This window comes from Drosophila biarmipes, chromosome X (genome assembly GCF_025231255.1).
Source record: "Drosophila biarmipes strain raj3 chromosome X, RU_DBia_V1.1, whole genome shotgun sequence".
Classification (NCBI taxonomy): Eukaryota; Metazoa; Arthropoda; class Insecta; order Diptera; family Drosophilidae; genus Drosophila; species Drosophila biarmipes.
The window spans coordinates 8,053,208-8,069,598 of NC_066611.1; the positions used below are offsets into that span (position 1 = coordinate 8,053,208).

Here is a 16,391-nt window from a genome sequence, read left to right on the forward strand (position 1 = left end):
TCACTTCTTCTCCTTTCCATTCTCTTCCAAACGGCTTGGCAATTTCAAACGTAACTGTCAACAATGGGCGGACTGTTCTTGCACTTTTTCGCCCCTCTTCCTCAACTTACACTTATAAGAAAGTTTCGAAATGGTCCTAGAAGATAAACAATTTTTTGGAAACATTTCTATAAAAGCTAGAACTTTTTAGGATGTGCACTTATTTATAAAGAATAAATTCGAAAATATAAAACATCTTAAAGAAAAATGTTTTTTTGAGCAGATAAATACTTTTTAGGATCTTTTTGTTCTTAAAATTCTGAAGTAAGATAATGAACATTAGCCAGTACACACGATTTAATTTTTATATTTATTAAGGTTCTTCCATTTTTAACATTTTATTTTCCAACATTTAACTCTATTTCTATACCATATTTTTGACAGGTGTACATCTACTTCACTACTTTGTCTCTGGGCAGGTGTCTGTGCTTTTCAAGAGATCGCCAAACGGTTTCCGATGATCATGGCCATTACCATCATTAAGATCCATAGCCACGATCATCATCGTCGTCTCTGGGGTGTTTGTGTGTTTTTATGCTAAACGGTTCTCCCGGCTCAATTATTTATAATTTTTTCGTTCCGAGCGGGATTTGGTTTATATTTTTATTTTTACCCATTTCGTGGTTTTACCGTTCAGCCCGTTTAACTTTGGACTATTGTTTTTTTTTTGCCAGGTTTTGTGTTATTTTACCACGGACTTTGTTTTCTATTCGCCATCATCTTGAGGGTTCCCTAGGTTTTTTGTATCATAACAATTTTAAGCTGTTTCATATGCAAAGCAACGCCAACGAATAAGTGTACTTTACGTTTTGGGGGACGATGATTCATTTCAAAAACTCGGAATCGGCTTTGAGCTGGACTCAAGTCCAACTCGTGACTCATGGGTGAGATATACATATGTTTGTCAATCAAAAGTTGCGAAGGATGAATGGACACGCTCGGGAAGCCTATATTAAGTTGGGATAAATGTATGTTGATAAAAAAAATATGTTTAAATAGGGATTTTAAAGAGAAATCGAACTTCGGAATGATATATTACTATACATTTCAGAATTGGTTTATATTTCTAAAAATTGTTACATGCTATGATGGTTTTTATAGAGTTTTCAAGGAATGATCAGAATTTGGAATGATATATTACTATAATATTTCAAAATTGTAAGTTTAGTTTATATTTCTAACATTTTGTTTTAACATTATAAGATATTACTAGTTCTATTACCAGAACCTGTCGGCACTCCATCTAGTTTTCCCACTCTGAAAGTCACCTGGATTTCGGATGAGTCACCATCTTATTGGAAATCTATAGAGCTGCGTCACGCCTACATAACTTCGGAGCTATCGCCCAAGATCGGTTATAGCGATTCGGTTCGGTCAGGTGCCGGTTTTTCTGACTCAGCCTCAACTTATTCCGACTTATCACGTTCACCTACACACACTTACTAGGCGCTGCCTTATCAGCAGTTTAGTTAATCGCCATTGAAATAAACACACAGTTTCACGCACTTATAGTTTTCATTATTATTTATTGGCAGTTGGTGAATCGAAATGGGCCTACGTGTCCGTCAGTATAATAGTGTTTATGGGCCTGATAACAGAGGCGCTGGGCGCCAGTGAGATTGTTTTTCAATCGACCCGCATGAGAGTGTGAAAAAAGGGAGAAAATGAGGGATAAGGGCCTGAAGATGTGGCATGAGCAATGAGTTACGGGCTCTGTGCTACTGATAATGCAAATTTTCTGGTTGCCCAAGGAAATTATGCGGGAGATGGAGGCGCAAAACACTCAATCTGGGGAAGAAAAATATTTTTGATAAAACAGAGAGCTCATACCAGGAATCACCCGACAAAAATGTATTTACCACAAAAACTGCGTTGTCCATTAACCAATTTGAATAACAAGTATTTTTCACGCAATGTTTATGTGACTAACTGGGCAAGATAGCAAATCTAGGAAGAAATGGCTTATTTTTATCTTTAGCTGGAAACCAATGAAGTATTAAAGTAAATTGATTACTCACTTGTTCAATATTTGTTGGCCTTTAAGGAAATTTATTTTTACTCGTTAGCCCAGATTTTATTACGAGTTTTATTTAATTTAGTGTCTGTGCAGTTTCTCCACGAAAGTGTGCAATAAACTCCAATCCCACACGTTTCATATAAACTAAATTGTTTCCCCAACCAAATGGGTAGTTTGTCATTATTATTCATACAAAACCTGTTTGCAACAGTTCTCCCAAGTTCATTAACAGACTGCATTGCAAGTTGCAACTAAAATACCTCGAAGTTACAGGTTTTAAATGAGTAGAACTCCTATAGGATTGCATATTGATATGATAGTTATGATAGTTAAATATTATTATCTCTTTGAAGTGTTAAGGAACCCTCCAGCTTTGGAACTTTTTAGGAACTTGGCAAATATGATAGTTAGATAGTTAGAGACCTCAAGAAAAATATATAATAATCTCTTTAACGCAAATTAAACTTGCTTCATTAGGGAGCCCTCTGTTTTTACAAGATTGTGCTATGTTTATGTTGGCCCATAAAACTTGGATGGGATTTAAAATGAGCTCCTTGCATGTCGCACCCACTGGGAAGAGGCGGGTCCACTGGATTTAACTATCTACTTGGCACGATCTGGGCCTAAGTACCCCGGGCATTATGCGATTCGGGGCCTCACGCAATGCTTTCCGCTTTGCGCCCGGCTCAATCCGGATTCCGGCGGACTCCTGGGGGCCGGGTGGTATATCTGCCCGGGATCTGGGCGTGTCCGGTGCTGGATGCACACACGTGTGCCAGTACACACCCACAAAAGCGCGAAAAGCAGAGCTCACGTGTGCGCTTTTCAATTTGTGTAATTAGAGGTGGAAAGCGACGCAAAAAATGGCATCTTTATTTGAATTTTTCATTGTCGGCAATGTTTTCTATACCCTTTTTTGAAAAATAGGTATAATTAAATCGAGTAAACGACAAAATAACTCAAGATAATAGTGGATATTGGTTAAATACATTGCTTTGGGAGTATTTTCGCAGCACAGACTGTTCCAAACTATTGTAACTCTGCTGTTGTAAATGGGATTGCTATGAAACTTGGTAGCTTTATGTATTATGCGTTTTCAATGGATCATGTGAAGGTTTGGTTTCTGTAGCTCTGGCCGAGTGGCTATAATGGCTCTATGAGGGTATGCCGCGCTTCGGTCCCCTATTCGCATGCTATTGTTCTTTTCCCCGTTTTATTTAATTGACGCTGCTCTCGCGCACACACATGCAACGCCCAGCTGATGGCAGTAGACCGCAACGGGCCAACCCTGCGAAAAGCAGAAGACAACGGAAAAATGTAGAACCCCAGGAATGGGAATGGGACTCGGAATGGGAAGTGGGTGTGCGTCGATGTGGGCCTACAAACAATACTAGAAATACTTTGCGCACTCGCCATTTGTACACACAGGTATACATTCAAAATTTCATTAAAAACCACTTAGGTTTTAGTTTTTTGCAACCCACATTCTTCGCTATGTACAGTGAAGTCTGGCTAAAAAAGCATACCGACTGAAACCAGTCTTAAATAGAATAACTATTTAATTAATATTCTTTAATAACAACTATTATAAACGAAATGTCCCATTTTTTGGCTAAGAAAATTTTAAAATTTGTAGTAAAAATGTATTTATAATGCAGAACCCACTGTAAATCGGATCTCGTGTAGTTACTTCACCATGCAAATATGTTGCTCTAACCTTATAAATGCAAGACGTCGGCTGCGACTTCGACTGAGACTGAGCTTGTTTTGGCCCTGCTTTGGACTACGCCAAAATTAATGTAACAAAATACGCTTAATTTATGTGCATAAAATTATGGATAGCACGCAAAAATGGATCACATCACTGCCAAACAGAGTTATTTTTGGAGTCTTACAGAATCCAGCAGGAAGTAGACTTTCAAAATGATTTAAAAAGTTATTAATTTCTAAATCGAAAATATTTTTTATTTAAATTAGTTTTTTATTGCAATAAGAATAACGAAGATGGAATTTTTAGTATAGAAAAATCCTAAGTATGAAAGATATTACATCCTACTTGGATTTTACCATCTTTAATACCTCGTCTCCACTGCGCCTCGAGCTTGGAACCTTATATAGTATTAAAGTGAGGGGTCAAAATGTTACAATAATATGAATGATAAACCCTTTTTAAAATCCCTTACAGAAATTATGCAATTTCTTGTGGGAATACATGTGACATCTATAAGAAGACCCCCTCTCCCACCACAATCTCACCATCTTTGATGCCCCGTCTCCACTGCCTCTGATGTTCCGAAGACTGATTACGAGTTTCTGCCTCCGTAGACCTCGGCACCCACGTGAGACTGGGCGACGTGTGGTTTTCGCTACTTTTTTGCCCACATTTCTTTCATTGCCAGCTCGAAACAGCTTTGCTTGGCGCTAATCAGATGCGACAACAGCAACAAAAAGCACGAAAACCAGCTGCTGCAGCTGGATACAAAAATACGGCAAAAAAGATATAAGTATAAAGTCTCGCCAAAGCTGACGCCGCAATAAACAAGTCAAGAAAGCAGCTATAGAGTCGAAGGAGACAGGTCGAGCGATGCGAGGGGCTGCCTTCCAGACTGAGAAATGTGGGTACAGTTGCGCCCAGAATGTTAGTTTTCTGAATTCAAGGTGCTTTTTTGAATTTAGGCATTAAAATATTTTAAATTTGTGAGTTAGATACAGGTATATGGTGGTTTTTTATAATAAATATTATTAATGCATAATATATGTAATATATAATTGAAAATGATAATCTTATATATATAATATCTCATAATTAATATTAAAATGTTAAAATATATGTTGTAATGCATTTAGAATGTCAAATATTACATATACAACATTTTTATTAAAATTAAGTTAACAGGAACTATTAATTTGACCGCAGCTGTACCTATGTCTTGCACCTTTCAGTCTGAGAGGCTGGCTCCTCCAGCCCTCCCTATAATAACACTAAATGGGTGTGAGCCCGGCGTAGTGGCTGTGTCTGGTAGCCCAACTAAATGACTCAATGGAACTTTTCTTCTTCACCCTGCACAGTCAACTATTTTATTGATCAATTGCCATGAGACAGAGTACTATAAATAAACTTTAATGCGCTACCGAGAACTTACAGTTGAGCTTGGTGTGGATGAAATTTTAAACTCAAAAACACATAAGTATCTAAAGCATATAAAAAATTAAATGTAAACAGAAAATGAAAATTAACTTAAATGAATTATAAGATATATAGATACATATATATATATATATATATATTATAAGAACAATTTTGAATTATCTTCGGCTCCCAGTTTAACTATTCAAGAGATATTAAGAAATACAAATTAGAATACTATAACTTTTTTGTAATATATAAAATTATTTGGGGTTCATGCTATGTGGTTTTCACTGTGGTAGAAAAGTTCAAGCAATTTAACCAGTTCACTGAAAGTTCACTTGCATATTTTTATTAGCAGTAATTTGTTTTTGAGATTGCCATACATATTATACAAAATTAGCTGTGGGGCATAAATTTGATACTCTCAGTGATGATGCTTTTCGTTATCTCTAACCAAAAAAGGCAAACGGAAAGTGTACTAACTAGTAGATAATAAAAATAATGTTTAATATGGAATTCTTGGAGATTATTATAACTAAATAATACAAAATATTTTAATATAATTTTATAATACCCAAAGAATTTCAATCTTTTTCTTGACCTGCAGGCTAAGATCTAGTTTTTATCTAGTGATCTCAAGGTACTTTTTCTGTGTGGGCAGAAACAGCAGTCTCGCCACCCACTGAAGCCGGGTGAAATCTTGCGAAAAGCACGCAAAAATCGCAAATGAAATGCGAAATAATTCATATCTTTCACTTTCCCGGAGCGTCTGCAACTCACACATTTTCCGACATTTTCAGGCATTTTCAGACATTTTCCGACAGGTAGTGGGCGTGACTGCGACTCAGCGACAGGTGCAACAATGTCTGCAATGCAGAGCGATGGGCAATTAACGGAGCAATTAGCAGCGGTGTGGAATTCGGCGATTTAGCATTATTACATTAACATAAATTCGTGCTGGCATTTATATCGCGGATCGCGCGAAAGCAAGCACGATTAACTCCGAAACGTACTATATAGTTAGTTGGCTCATCAGATGGAGATTTCTTTCGGAGCAACTGATGATTTTATGGCCACAGTCGAGGCCAGAACGTTAGCCACTAATCCAGTTATAAAGATTATATTTCATCTTTTTATTCAATATTTATCCTTACTTGTCCTATTTCAATATTATCCTTATTTATTTAGCTTGTTTACCTGTTTTAATAAAATAATATTAATATAAAGATTAAAAAAAATTAAATAATAGCTTTTAAGGATCTATTGTGGGATTTCCTATGTTCATAAGTAATAATAAAAAATGTATAATTTTTAAAGCGTTGAATTCATTTTCTCATTCATTAAGTTCATTTTGTTCGTTTTGAATGAGCAAAACATTCATTTTGTTCATTTATTTTGTTCATTCAGTTTGTTCATTTAGTTTGTTCATTCAGTTTGTTCATTTATTTTGTTCATTTGTGTTTATTTATTTTGATCATTTATTTTGCCCATAAATATACCTTTGATAATAATTTTAAATAGTAAAAAATATTTTCTATGTTGGAATATCACAAATTGGCTATGATTAGGTGTTGTATAATGCCTTTTTGGCCAGGGTTGTGCCTCGCCAGTCCTCGGCTGAGATTTCTTCAAACGTTTTTTCGCCTTTTTAGCCAAACTAACCGTCCATGGCCTTGGGCTTTCGGGTGCCTAACTCCCCCGACTGCCGACTACTGCGAACGCACGCTCCCAGCTCGCATCCCCTCGCTTTTCCCATCGTGTCTGTGCACGCAAACTAATTAAGACGGCAATTAATGGCTGTAGTTTTTTCTCTCCAATTGCGTTGCGATGCCGAAATGGCCAAAAAGGCCGGAGTGAAAATGTATTTGCAACTTCAAGATGACCAAAAGCGGTTAACTGCAATGCCAGCTGGTAAGATACACAAACCCGAAGCAAAATCCAAAAAGCAAGAAAGATGATATGGGGGGTGGGGTGGCAACCCTGGCGGTGCGTGCATGTTAATGGCAGCCACGATGAAAATTAATGGAAATGGAAGAAAACAAATTAATTGCGAAAAATGTACGAAAATTTTCACATTCAATGACCTTGACAATGGCTTTGGCCCAAGTCGCTTAACTTGTTTATTTTATTTATTTTCGTTTCAGTGTGTGAGTGTAGAAAACGTGACGAGTTACGTACTTTTGGAGAAAGGTCGTTGATCATGGCTACACTATGTTGCTTTTTTATTGTATCTTTTTGTTTTATAGCGGTTTCAAAGTCAACATCAACGCGTTTTTGGCTATTTAAGTATTTCTAGTTTCAATACCCCCTCGTCTCTCGGGCGCTATCTTGACGATCGATCCAACGTAACCTCAGTGGCGCAAGGTTAAGACTATCCAAGCCAAAGCGTTGGCCCGGGGAAATTTCTTCGATTTTTTCGGCCGCCTTGCCAAAATATGATCAAACAAAAAACAGACGAGCAACGAACTTGAGAATAGCAAATGAGGTTAAAGCTGGAGCTTAAGATCTTGGGGGAGAATGGCCTGAGGAGAGCTAGGAAAGTTGGGATCCGAATACCCGAAGGTCTTATAGGCCTCTTTCAAAAGCAATGAATATAATCATAATATATCATTATATTTCCAAATATTATGTTATTCCTAGATTTATAGAGAGATCCCTTGGGGCATCTTTTAGAAACAATGAATATAATCACAAAAGTATCATAATATATCATTTTATGTCAAATGAATATTATGTTTCTGGATTAATAGAGAGATACCATGGGGTACCTTTTTGAAACAATCAATATAATCACATAAGTATCATAATATAATATTATATTTTTAAGTATAATATGTTTAAAAAGAGATCCCAAGGGGCATCTTTCAGAAAAAATGAATATTATCCCATAACACTAAAATATATCATTCTATGTCAAGATAATATTATATTCCAAGATTTATTTGGACTTTTAAGATGTAAACCGAACATATATCTTTATACGAACACTTCTTAACCAAATATTCATGGATCCTATATGATATCGCTTAGATATAATGAATCCAATCACATAACTATCAAATGTACCCATTCCATGCCAAAATAATAGCATAATCTCTGATTTATAGAGAGATTTAGGAGATGCAAAAAACGGATATCTTTATAAGAGCACTTCTTTAGCGTTCTACTGTCATCATTTCTGCAGATCTCGCTGCCTGTTATGTGGCCCACAAACCAAGACACGTTTTATGGCCATTAAAGCCGGCTGATCAGCGCTAAATACCAAATACATAATGAACACATTCGAGAAGAAATGACGATCTCCGGGCGCAGAAGGAGAACTAGTTGATGGCTCTCGACAATCCAACGCCGACTGACCATATTCGGAGCAATTTGAAGCCAATTTCCATCGGTCTGCAGTGGCTCCATTCCCGGCCATATGCTCCTAACCGTTAGCCGGGGCCATTTTCAAAGACCCGTCTGCAAGATAAGATTGTGTCACTCGCTGTCTCTCTTTCTTCGCCGAAGAAAAGCCTCGAAGAGCCGGCGAAGAAGACGTCGCTTGGGGACCGTGGAATTTCGCGATGACGTCGGCGAACATTTCGGACGCAAAAATATGAGAATAACTTGTGTTCGGTGGAAGTTCTATGACTGGAATTTTCTGTAAGCTTATCTTTATAGGATTTTGTCATCATAGTTTGGGCTTTATGAGTAGGGTCACAAAACATAGGTTTCCATGGGTCTTTCTGCAAGTTAAGAACATGGTAAACATAAATTCAAAGTACATATTTGTAATTTACTAAGAGAATTCAAAAGTTTAAGGTATTCTGAACCTTATAAGTAGGATCCCCAAATAACTTGGGATATGAGAATATAAAAAACATAAATGTTATGTATAAAAAATATATTGCTTTAAATTTTTGGTTGTTTTTATGTTTTTTAAAGATTGACTAGATTAATTTTGTTTATGTATATTTCAATAGTTTGGAATTTTAAGTGTTCTAAAATATAAAAAAAAAATGGTTAAGTATTTATAACTTTATAACAGAACACAAAAGTACTGTTTTTTGTTTGTTAATTTAAAAACTATAAATATGTAAAGTACTTATAACTTTTTAACAGAATTTGTTAATTTAAAATCTGACTTGAGTAAATTTCAATAGCGTATTTTATAATAAAATTAAATAAAACATTAGAAAAGCTAAGAACATATGAAACACAAATTTAATGTAGATTTAAATTTTGAATTTTCCTTTGTTTGTTGAGTCAAAAACCATAGATATATATTATTTCGTTTATGCACACTACAGTAGTTAGGAACCTTTTTCATAACAAAATTAAATGAGAATTATTTTACCGATTTTTGCATTGCTTTGTACTTTGAATCACACCTTTTTATGGCCATGCTCGAATTTCGGTTTTTTTCCCCGAACGACTGCATGTGCAGTGGTTTTTTTTTGTTAACAATTGCAATTTCCAGGCTCTCCTCTTTGACTTCAGTTTCTTGGCTTGACCGAAAAGCAAAATAAAGCCAAAAAAGCGAGATGGCGATACCGAATGCGACGGGAGAGGAAGCGGGAGGGGGGCAGAGTGGCTCAGGGGCAGCGGGGTGGGGAAGGAAGGGAGTGGGCTGGGCGGGGCGGGGGGCTGTGGCTGGGCGCGACGTCACCGACGTTGGAGCCACTCCTTTGACCATGTGTGCGTGTGTGTGTGTGTGTGCTCGCTTGTTGTTTTCTTTTTATGCTGCGCTCTCTCTAGCGCCATCTCGCTCGCGCCTTCGCCTCGCTTATCGCACCGTATGCTGCCGTTTCCTTTTATGCGTCACTTTGGCTCGAAATAGGCAATTATTTAAACAAAGATTAGTCAACAAAGCGCGCAAATAAATAAGTCCACATATTGTTACTTATTGCCATATGTGTGCGCACATCCAATAATAGCAGCAACAACATAAAATGGCTTTCCCTCTTTCACTTTTTTTTTTGATTTTCGCAAGCCGAGTGCGAGCGAGACAGCACGACGGGGACCGGCAAACGCGAAATGCGATGAAAAATCAGCCGAATTCTGGCGAAAAATATCAGCTTGCCTTGCCCGATCGGAATGCATTTGCAATAACAATTGCGATATTTGTTTATGCCGCTCCGGCTCGAGGAACAACAAATGGTATTAAACAAAAGTCGAGAGAGAGCCGGGGCTTATCGTGGCAACAACAACAAGAGCGCACTGAGTCACAGCCTCTGGAAAAACGCCGCAAGCCGGCGAGAGGGAGCAAAAGCAAGAGAGCAGCTTGCGAGCGTCCATGTGTATTCGTCTCTGTTGCGCAAACGCGTAGTCTACACTGGGAAAATTTAGTGCAGTTTGGAATTATAAAAATGAGCAACTCTCATTTGAATATCGAAATAATTTGGTTTTTACAATGTAAAATATGTATTTAAAAATTTTAGCTACAAGGAGCATGCTAATCAAAAATGTATTGTTCGTTTTTAAGAACTGGAATCACACAATGTTGTGTGTTAAGCTTTGTGAGCTGTAAATTCTGCGAATAATATCGAAAATTTAATTTATATTTTACTATTTAAAGTATATAATCATTTATATGAAGTTAATCATAGTTTTTATATGTTTTGATTTGATGTTTTTTCTTTATATGACATTAAATTTTAGCTCAATTAAACAATTTTAGCAAAAATCTATATACAATAGATTATAGTCGTATCTGCTAAAAGACAACTAAGAATTGTATATACCCATGGATATATTTTCATTTTTCATATATATATGACATGAAAATACTTTTAAAGACCCAATTTGATTTAATATTTCTTTTTCCAGTGTATCTTCTCTTGTCTGGCAGCTGTTTCGCCGTTATGGTTCAAAACCGGCTTGCGGCTGTGCTGAGGGATTTTCGACGACTACCGAATACCCTTCTCAAAAATGTGCAACAGCTTGAAAAAGGGTTTTTTGACAACAACCCAATAAACAATAGATCTGTTCCAAATGCTAATTTTCTTGATTGAGTATAATGGTGATTTGATTTTACCCTTATAATACAGATCATTAAAATGTTATTGTTATTCCTTGAAAATAAATTTGTTAGAAAAAAGGTGCTTTAATTGATTTAAGGGGGAATTCAATTAAGGGAAAGTTTTGGTAATATTAACAATTAGCTTGAAGAGCGTAAAATAACCCTGGAAAACCAATTTCAATATTTCCTATTGAATATTAAATGAACTTACTAAAATATTCTTATTCAAAGGACCTAGTGATCCATATGTAATAATAAAAACATCATGAGTATCGCTCAGTAATATTTAAGTAAATTATTTTAAGATTTATAAATATTATTGGGCCTTACAAGTTATTTTTGGGAAACAAATTTCAGTATTTTTCCTATTGGAAAATAAATTAACTTAGAGGAATCTTCTTATTCAAAGGATCTAGTGATCCATATGGAAAAACAAGAACATCATGAGTATCTCTAAGCGTTCCGGCAATATTTTCAAGAAAATTAGTTTAAGATCTATACATATTACTGGGCCTTACAAGCTATTTTATCTGGTGGAAAGTAATGACTAGCTGTGAAAAAATTCACAAAGTGCTGTGACCATCGAGTAATTCTCCATAATACAAAGATAACGCGTGCGAGTATCGAAAGTGAGTAACGCTCCCATGGACTGAATCACATGCCGGAGGCCCAGAGGCAAAAACCCCGACCGAGCTGATAGGACCCTCGAAAACTACATACACTATGCGATACGGACACACACCCAGTTGTGTCGGCGCGAACCGAAAACGACAGCCGAACAATTCATACCCATATATGGTAAAAGTTTTGAGAAGAGAGCCGCTGGCAGTGATAAGGTTTTAGCGCTAGGCGGGCTTTATAAAACGGGCGGCGAGACCAGTTTTCATATCACTACCGTTTGAGTTCTTGTGCTGTGTGGATACTCCTCCCGACACAAAGCCGCTCCATCGCCAGCAGTCGTCTAATCCAGAGACACCAAACCGAAAGACTTAATTTATATTTATTTAATTAATTTTAATAAAACACACCAAATGTAAGTATCATCCCCAGGCATCGAACCCCCACAAAGCCCCACGAACAGTACGACAAGAGCCGCGGAAAATGTGTGATTTTTTTGTAAACAAAACAATTTTTTTCTGTGCCAGTGCTATAAAAGTGATCTGAAAACCGACAGCGTTATGGTATTGACCAAAACTCCCGAAAAAAAGTTTGGCCTGAAAATTGTAAAAAAAAAATTGCAATACCATAACTTCCAAATCATCGAAATCCCAAGATTTACTGGCTAAAACAGCTAGGTTTCAAAAAATACCAAAATCAGGATATACACCACTTATGAGAACCAGAATCTCGGGGCTATAATGCAAAAGTTGGGATGTGATCCCAACGAGAAGTGCCGAGAAGACCTCCATTTATGATGTGGGTGTGTCACGATTTCACCCGCAGATAGTCCCAATTCCGAATTTGCAATTCGCCAACACTTTCTTTTTTCCCACGCCCCGAGAAATATATAACTAGATCAGGTTCTTGAAACTAGTGACGTAGGCAGCCCTCTCGGCTTAGGCAGAAATTTTTGCCGGTTTTTCAAAGTCGAGTCGCAAAAATGGAGAAAACCTTCAGTCGTGCATGCACAAGCCATGCAAGCATTTTCTGTCCTAAACTATCGACCGCTATATCGCATTCGGATCGCGGAAGTGACTCGGCGACACTTCTTGGAGTGACTTCGACGCTACTTCCAGTAGTGACCTCGGCGATACTTCTGAAAGTGTCGCCGAAGTGACTTCGAAAAGACTGAGGAGTGACTTCTACACGATATACGTATATTTTGTACTACCGTCTATCTTCCAGAAGTGACTTAAAAGTGACTTCTGAACGATAGGCGATAGCGCTATCGCCCTTTTGCTTGCAGGGAGGCATGGTGCCTCTCTCTGCGTGTGTGTGTGTGTGTGAGAGAGCGAAAGCCAGACGATTTGCTTTTCGCCCCGAAACATGACCATATATGGTCACAAAAGTTGGCCGCCGCAACTCAACACACCAGCGCTCTCTTTCGCACGCATGCGTTGCCGGGCAGGGAGCGAGCGAGATGGCGACAGAGAGCGCGACGGGAACGCCAACGCCAGCGGCGACGCCGACGCAGGCAGCGATCGAAAACGCAGTTAACTGGCATTCAACATTCACCAGCGACTTCCAGTCGGTTCATTCCGTTCATTCCTCTCAAACCGTGCGGTCGCGCTCAGCTCAGCTCGCCACTTGAGTTTTCTCGCCTTGAATTTGTTTAATCGAACAAAAAGGTAAAGTCAGCCAGGCTTTCGCGCTTTTGGTTGTTAACTTGGTGAAGAGTGGTACTTTTTTTTTGCTGTTTTTTTATACGAGTTTAAATTTAAGTTTGGTTAGTCGCCATTTTAAGGGCGCATACACACACACAGAGGCGTGCACTGAAAGCTGCGCTCTCCTTGGCGCTTCTCTTTTGCACCGGCTTTCGTTAAGTGCCGTCTAGAAGTTTCTCCCCTCCTTTTTCAATTTTTCATATTGCGGTTTTTCGGGGTGGGGCTCTCCTTCCTCTGTCCCTTTCCTTTTTAACGGTTTTTTAATATTTTAAACTTCATTCACTGTGAAAAAAATGGCACACTTTTGTTTTAATACAGAAAAAATAATTTAAAAATTAAAAATGAATAGAAATAAAATTTAAGGGTTTTGACAATTGGTGATCAAGAATTATAAAATATAAAAAGTCACAATTCAAAGTTCGTAGCTCCAAATTTAGGATTTGTATTTTATTTTCCCTCGTTCGACCGAGAAATCACACAAATTTCGAGCTCTTGGACCCGTTTCCGACTCGAAACCCTGAAGACAGCCAAGACTAATAATCGCCCATCTCTCCCATTGCAGCTTACAAAATGTGTGACGAAGAAGTTGCTGCTCTGGTTGTCGACAACGGCTCTGGCATGTGCAAGGCCGGTTTCGCCGGTGACGATGCGCCCCGCGCCGTCTTCCCCTCGATTGTGGGCCGTCCCCGTCACCAGGGCGTCATGGTCGGCATGGGCCAGAAGGACTCGTACGTCGGTGATGAGGCGCAGAGCAAGCGTGGTATCCTCACCCTGAAGTACCCCATTGAGCACGGCATCGTGACCAACTGGGATGACATGGAGAAGATCTGGCACCACACCTTCTACAATGAGCTGCGTGTGGCCCCCGAGGAGCACCCCGTGCTGCTGACCGAGGCCCCACTGAACCCCAAGGCCAACCGCGAGAAGATGACACAGATCATGTTCGAGACCTTCAACACACCCGCCATGTATGTGGCCATCCAGGCCGTGCTCTCGCTGTACGCCTCCGGTCGTACCACCGGTATTGTCCTGGACTCTGGTGATGGTGTCTCCCACACCGTGCCCATCTACGAGGGTTATGCCCTGCCCCATGCCATCCTGCGTCTGGATCTGGCCGGTCGCGATCTGACCGACTACCTGATGAAGATCCTGACGGAGCGCGGCTACTCGTTCACCACCACCGCTGAGCGTGAGATTGTCCGTGACATCAAGGAGAAGCTGTGCTATGTGGCTTTGGACTTTGAGCAGGAGATGGCCACCGCTGCCAGCAGCTCCTCGCTGGAGAAGTCCTACGAGCTGCCCGACGGACAGGTCATCACCATCGGCAACGAGCGTTTCCGTTGCCCCGAGGCCCTGTTCCAGCCCTCGTTCTTGGGAATGGAGGCGTGCGGCATCCACGAGACCACCTACAACTCGATCATGAAGTGCGATGTTGACATCCGTAAGGATCTGTATGCCAACACCGTGCTGTCCGGTGGCACCACCATGTACCCTGGCATCGCCGATCGTATGCAGAAGGAGATCACCGCCCTGGCCCCGTCGACCATGAAGATCAAGATCATTGCCCCGCCAGAGCGCAAGTACTCTGTCTGGATCGGTGGCTCCATTCTGGCCTCGCTGTCGACCTTCCAGCAGATGTGGATCTCCAAGCAGGAGTACGACGAGTCTGGCCCATCCATTGTGCACCGCAAGTGCTTCTAAGATGGATCGCGTGTCAGCTTGGCAGGATCATCAGCAGCAGCAGCAGAAGGAGGAGGAGGATGAGGAGGAGGAGCACCGGGATCGGGATCTTCCTGATTCTGGACGAGAAGGAGAAGGAGATGGAGGAGTCGAGGAAGCAGCAGCGAAAGTGCAAGTGCGAGTGGTGGAAGTTTGGAGTGCAGCACAACAACAACAAGAACAAGAAGACCAACACCAACTACAAGATGAAAAGAGCGGAACCGCCTGCACACCAACATCATCATCATCATCGTCGTCGTCGTCGTTTTGGGCGCGTGTTGTGTGGTTCCAGCGTATTAATTTAATTAATTTATTCCACTCTACATACGATATGATACTATACTATGTATTTTTTGTTTTTTTTTTTATTTGTAAACCTCTAATATAACAAACTTCAAAAAAAGCAAAAATGAAAATGAGCGAAAAGCATATTCTGCCATTCCACACACACACACACCCACACACATACCAACACACGCACACCTACACTCACACACACAATCGCGGCATGACAAGGACATCGAGATGGAGGAGAAGAAGAAGAAGATATTCCCCAAAGCGTAAAAAGAACACACACACATTGCAAAACACAAACAACACACTAGCGTTTTGTACAATTCGTCAGCAACCTTATGTATTATTTTTTAATTATGATGTAATTATAAACAAGTGAAACAAAAATATGAAAACAAAAAGGAAAATCAAAACCGTCTTCTCTTTCCACCCAACCCCTCCGCCCCTCTTTCTCTTGCTCTCTGCTGCTCTCCTCGTCCTCCCTCTCTAGCTCCGTCTCTCTCTCTCTCTTGCTCTCTTTCTCCTACTTTTTGCCGGCCGGCAAAAGTCACCCACATACACACACTCACTCACACTTGGCTGCAGTTTCGCGTGCGATATTCACACACATTCAAGCATACAAGCATATGTATTTTTTTGATTTGTACACTTTTCTAATTGCATGCGTATCGAATGATAAGTTTACGCCTGAAAATGTTAATTAAAATGTGAAAATGCAACTGAAAAAAAGAAATGAAACAACTACAAGCGAACTATTTGCTACTGTGTATGTATGTGTTGGTCAAGTGCCGTTAGTGCAACGGTTCCTTGGCGGGGAGAGAGGGCGATGAGCGGAGGTCGTCGAACCGAGGCTGTGCAGATCGGCTG

General features: G+C 39.5%; 1 protein-coding gene and 2 long non-coding RNA genes across 4 annotated transcripts; 1 reads left to right on the forward strand and 2 right to left on the reverse strand.

The window, feature by feature from the left end:
• Nucleotides 1-335: 335 nt before the first annotated feature.
• LOC122818658 (uncharacterized) lies at nucleotides 336-4,029 on the reverse strand. Of its 2 annotated transcripts, XR_007764581.1 has the most exons (4): nucleotides 2,058-4,027; nucleotides 1,899-1,986; nucleotides 1,308-1,827; nucleotides 336-986 (listed from the first exon to the last, which is right to left on the reverse strand). It is a non-coding gene; the product is annotated as an uncharacterized LOC122818658 (long non-coding RNA). The 2 variants fall into 2 exon arrangements; XR_006368143.2 differs by having other exon boundaries at nucleotides 336-1,827; nucleotides 2,058-4,029.
• A 4,063-nt stretch (nucleotides 4,030-8,092) lies between these two features.
• Nucleotides 8,093-10,371, reverse strand: LOC122818659 (uncharacterized). The gene is made up of 2 exons (XR_006368144.2): nucleotides 9,557-10,371; nucleotides 8,093-8,911 (listed from the first exon to the last, which is right to left on the reverse strand). It is a non-coding gene; the product is annotated as an uncharacterized LOC122818659 (long non-coding RNA).
• A 1,688-nt stretch (nucleotides 10,372-12,059) lies between these two features.
• LOC108031387 (actin-5C) lies at nucleotides 12,060-15,353 on the forward strand. Its single transcript, XM_050890559.1, has 2 exons — nucleotides 12,060-12,220; nucleotides 14,074-15,353. Exon 2 carries the CDS (start codon nucleotides 14,082-14,084, stop codon nucleotides 15,210-15,212), a length of 1,131 nt encoding a protein of 376 aa, XP_050746516.1. The 5' UTR covers nucleotides 12,060-12,220; nucleotides 14,074-14,081; the 3' UTR covers nucleotides 15,213-15,353.
• The last annotated feature ends 1,038 nt before the right edge of the window (nucleotides 15,354-16,391 follow it).

Coding starts and splice junctions, on each gene's coding strand:
- LOC108031387 (XM_050890559.1), top strand. CDS start 14,082: ATGTGTGACGAAGAAGTTGCTGCTCTGGTTGTCGACAACGGCTCTGGC.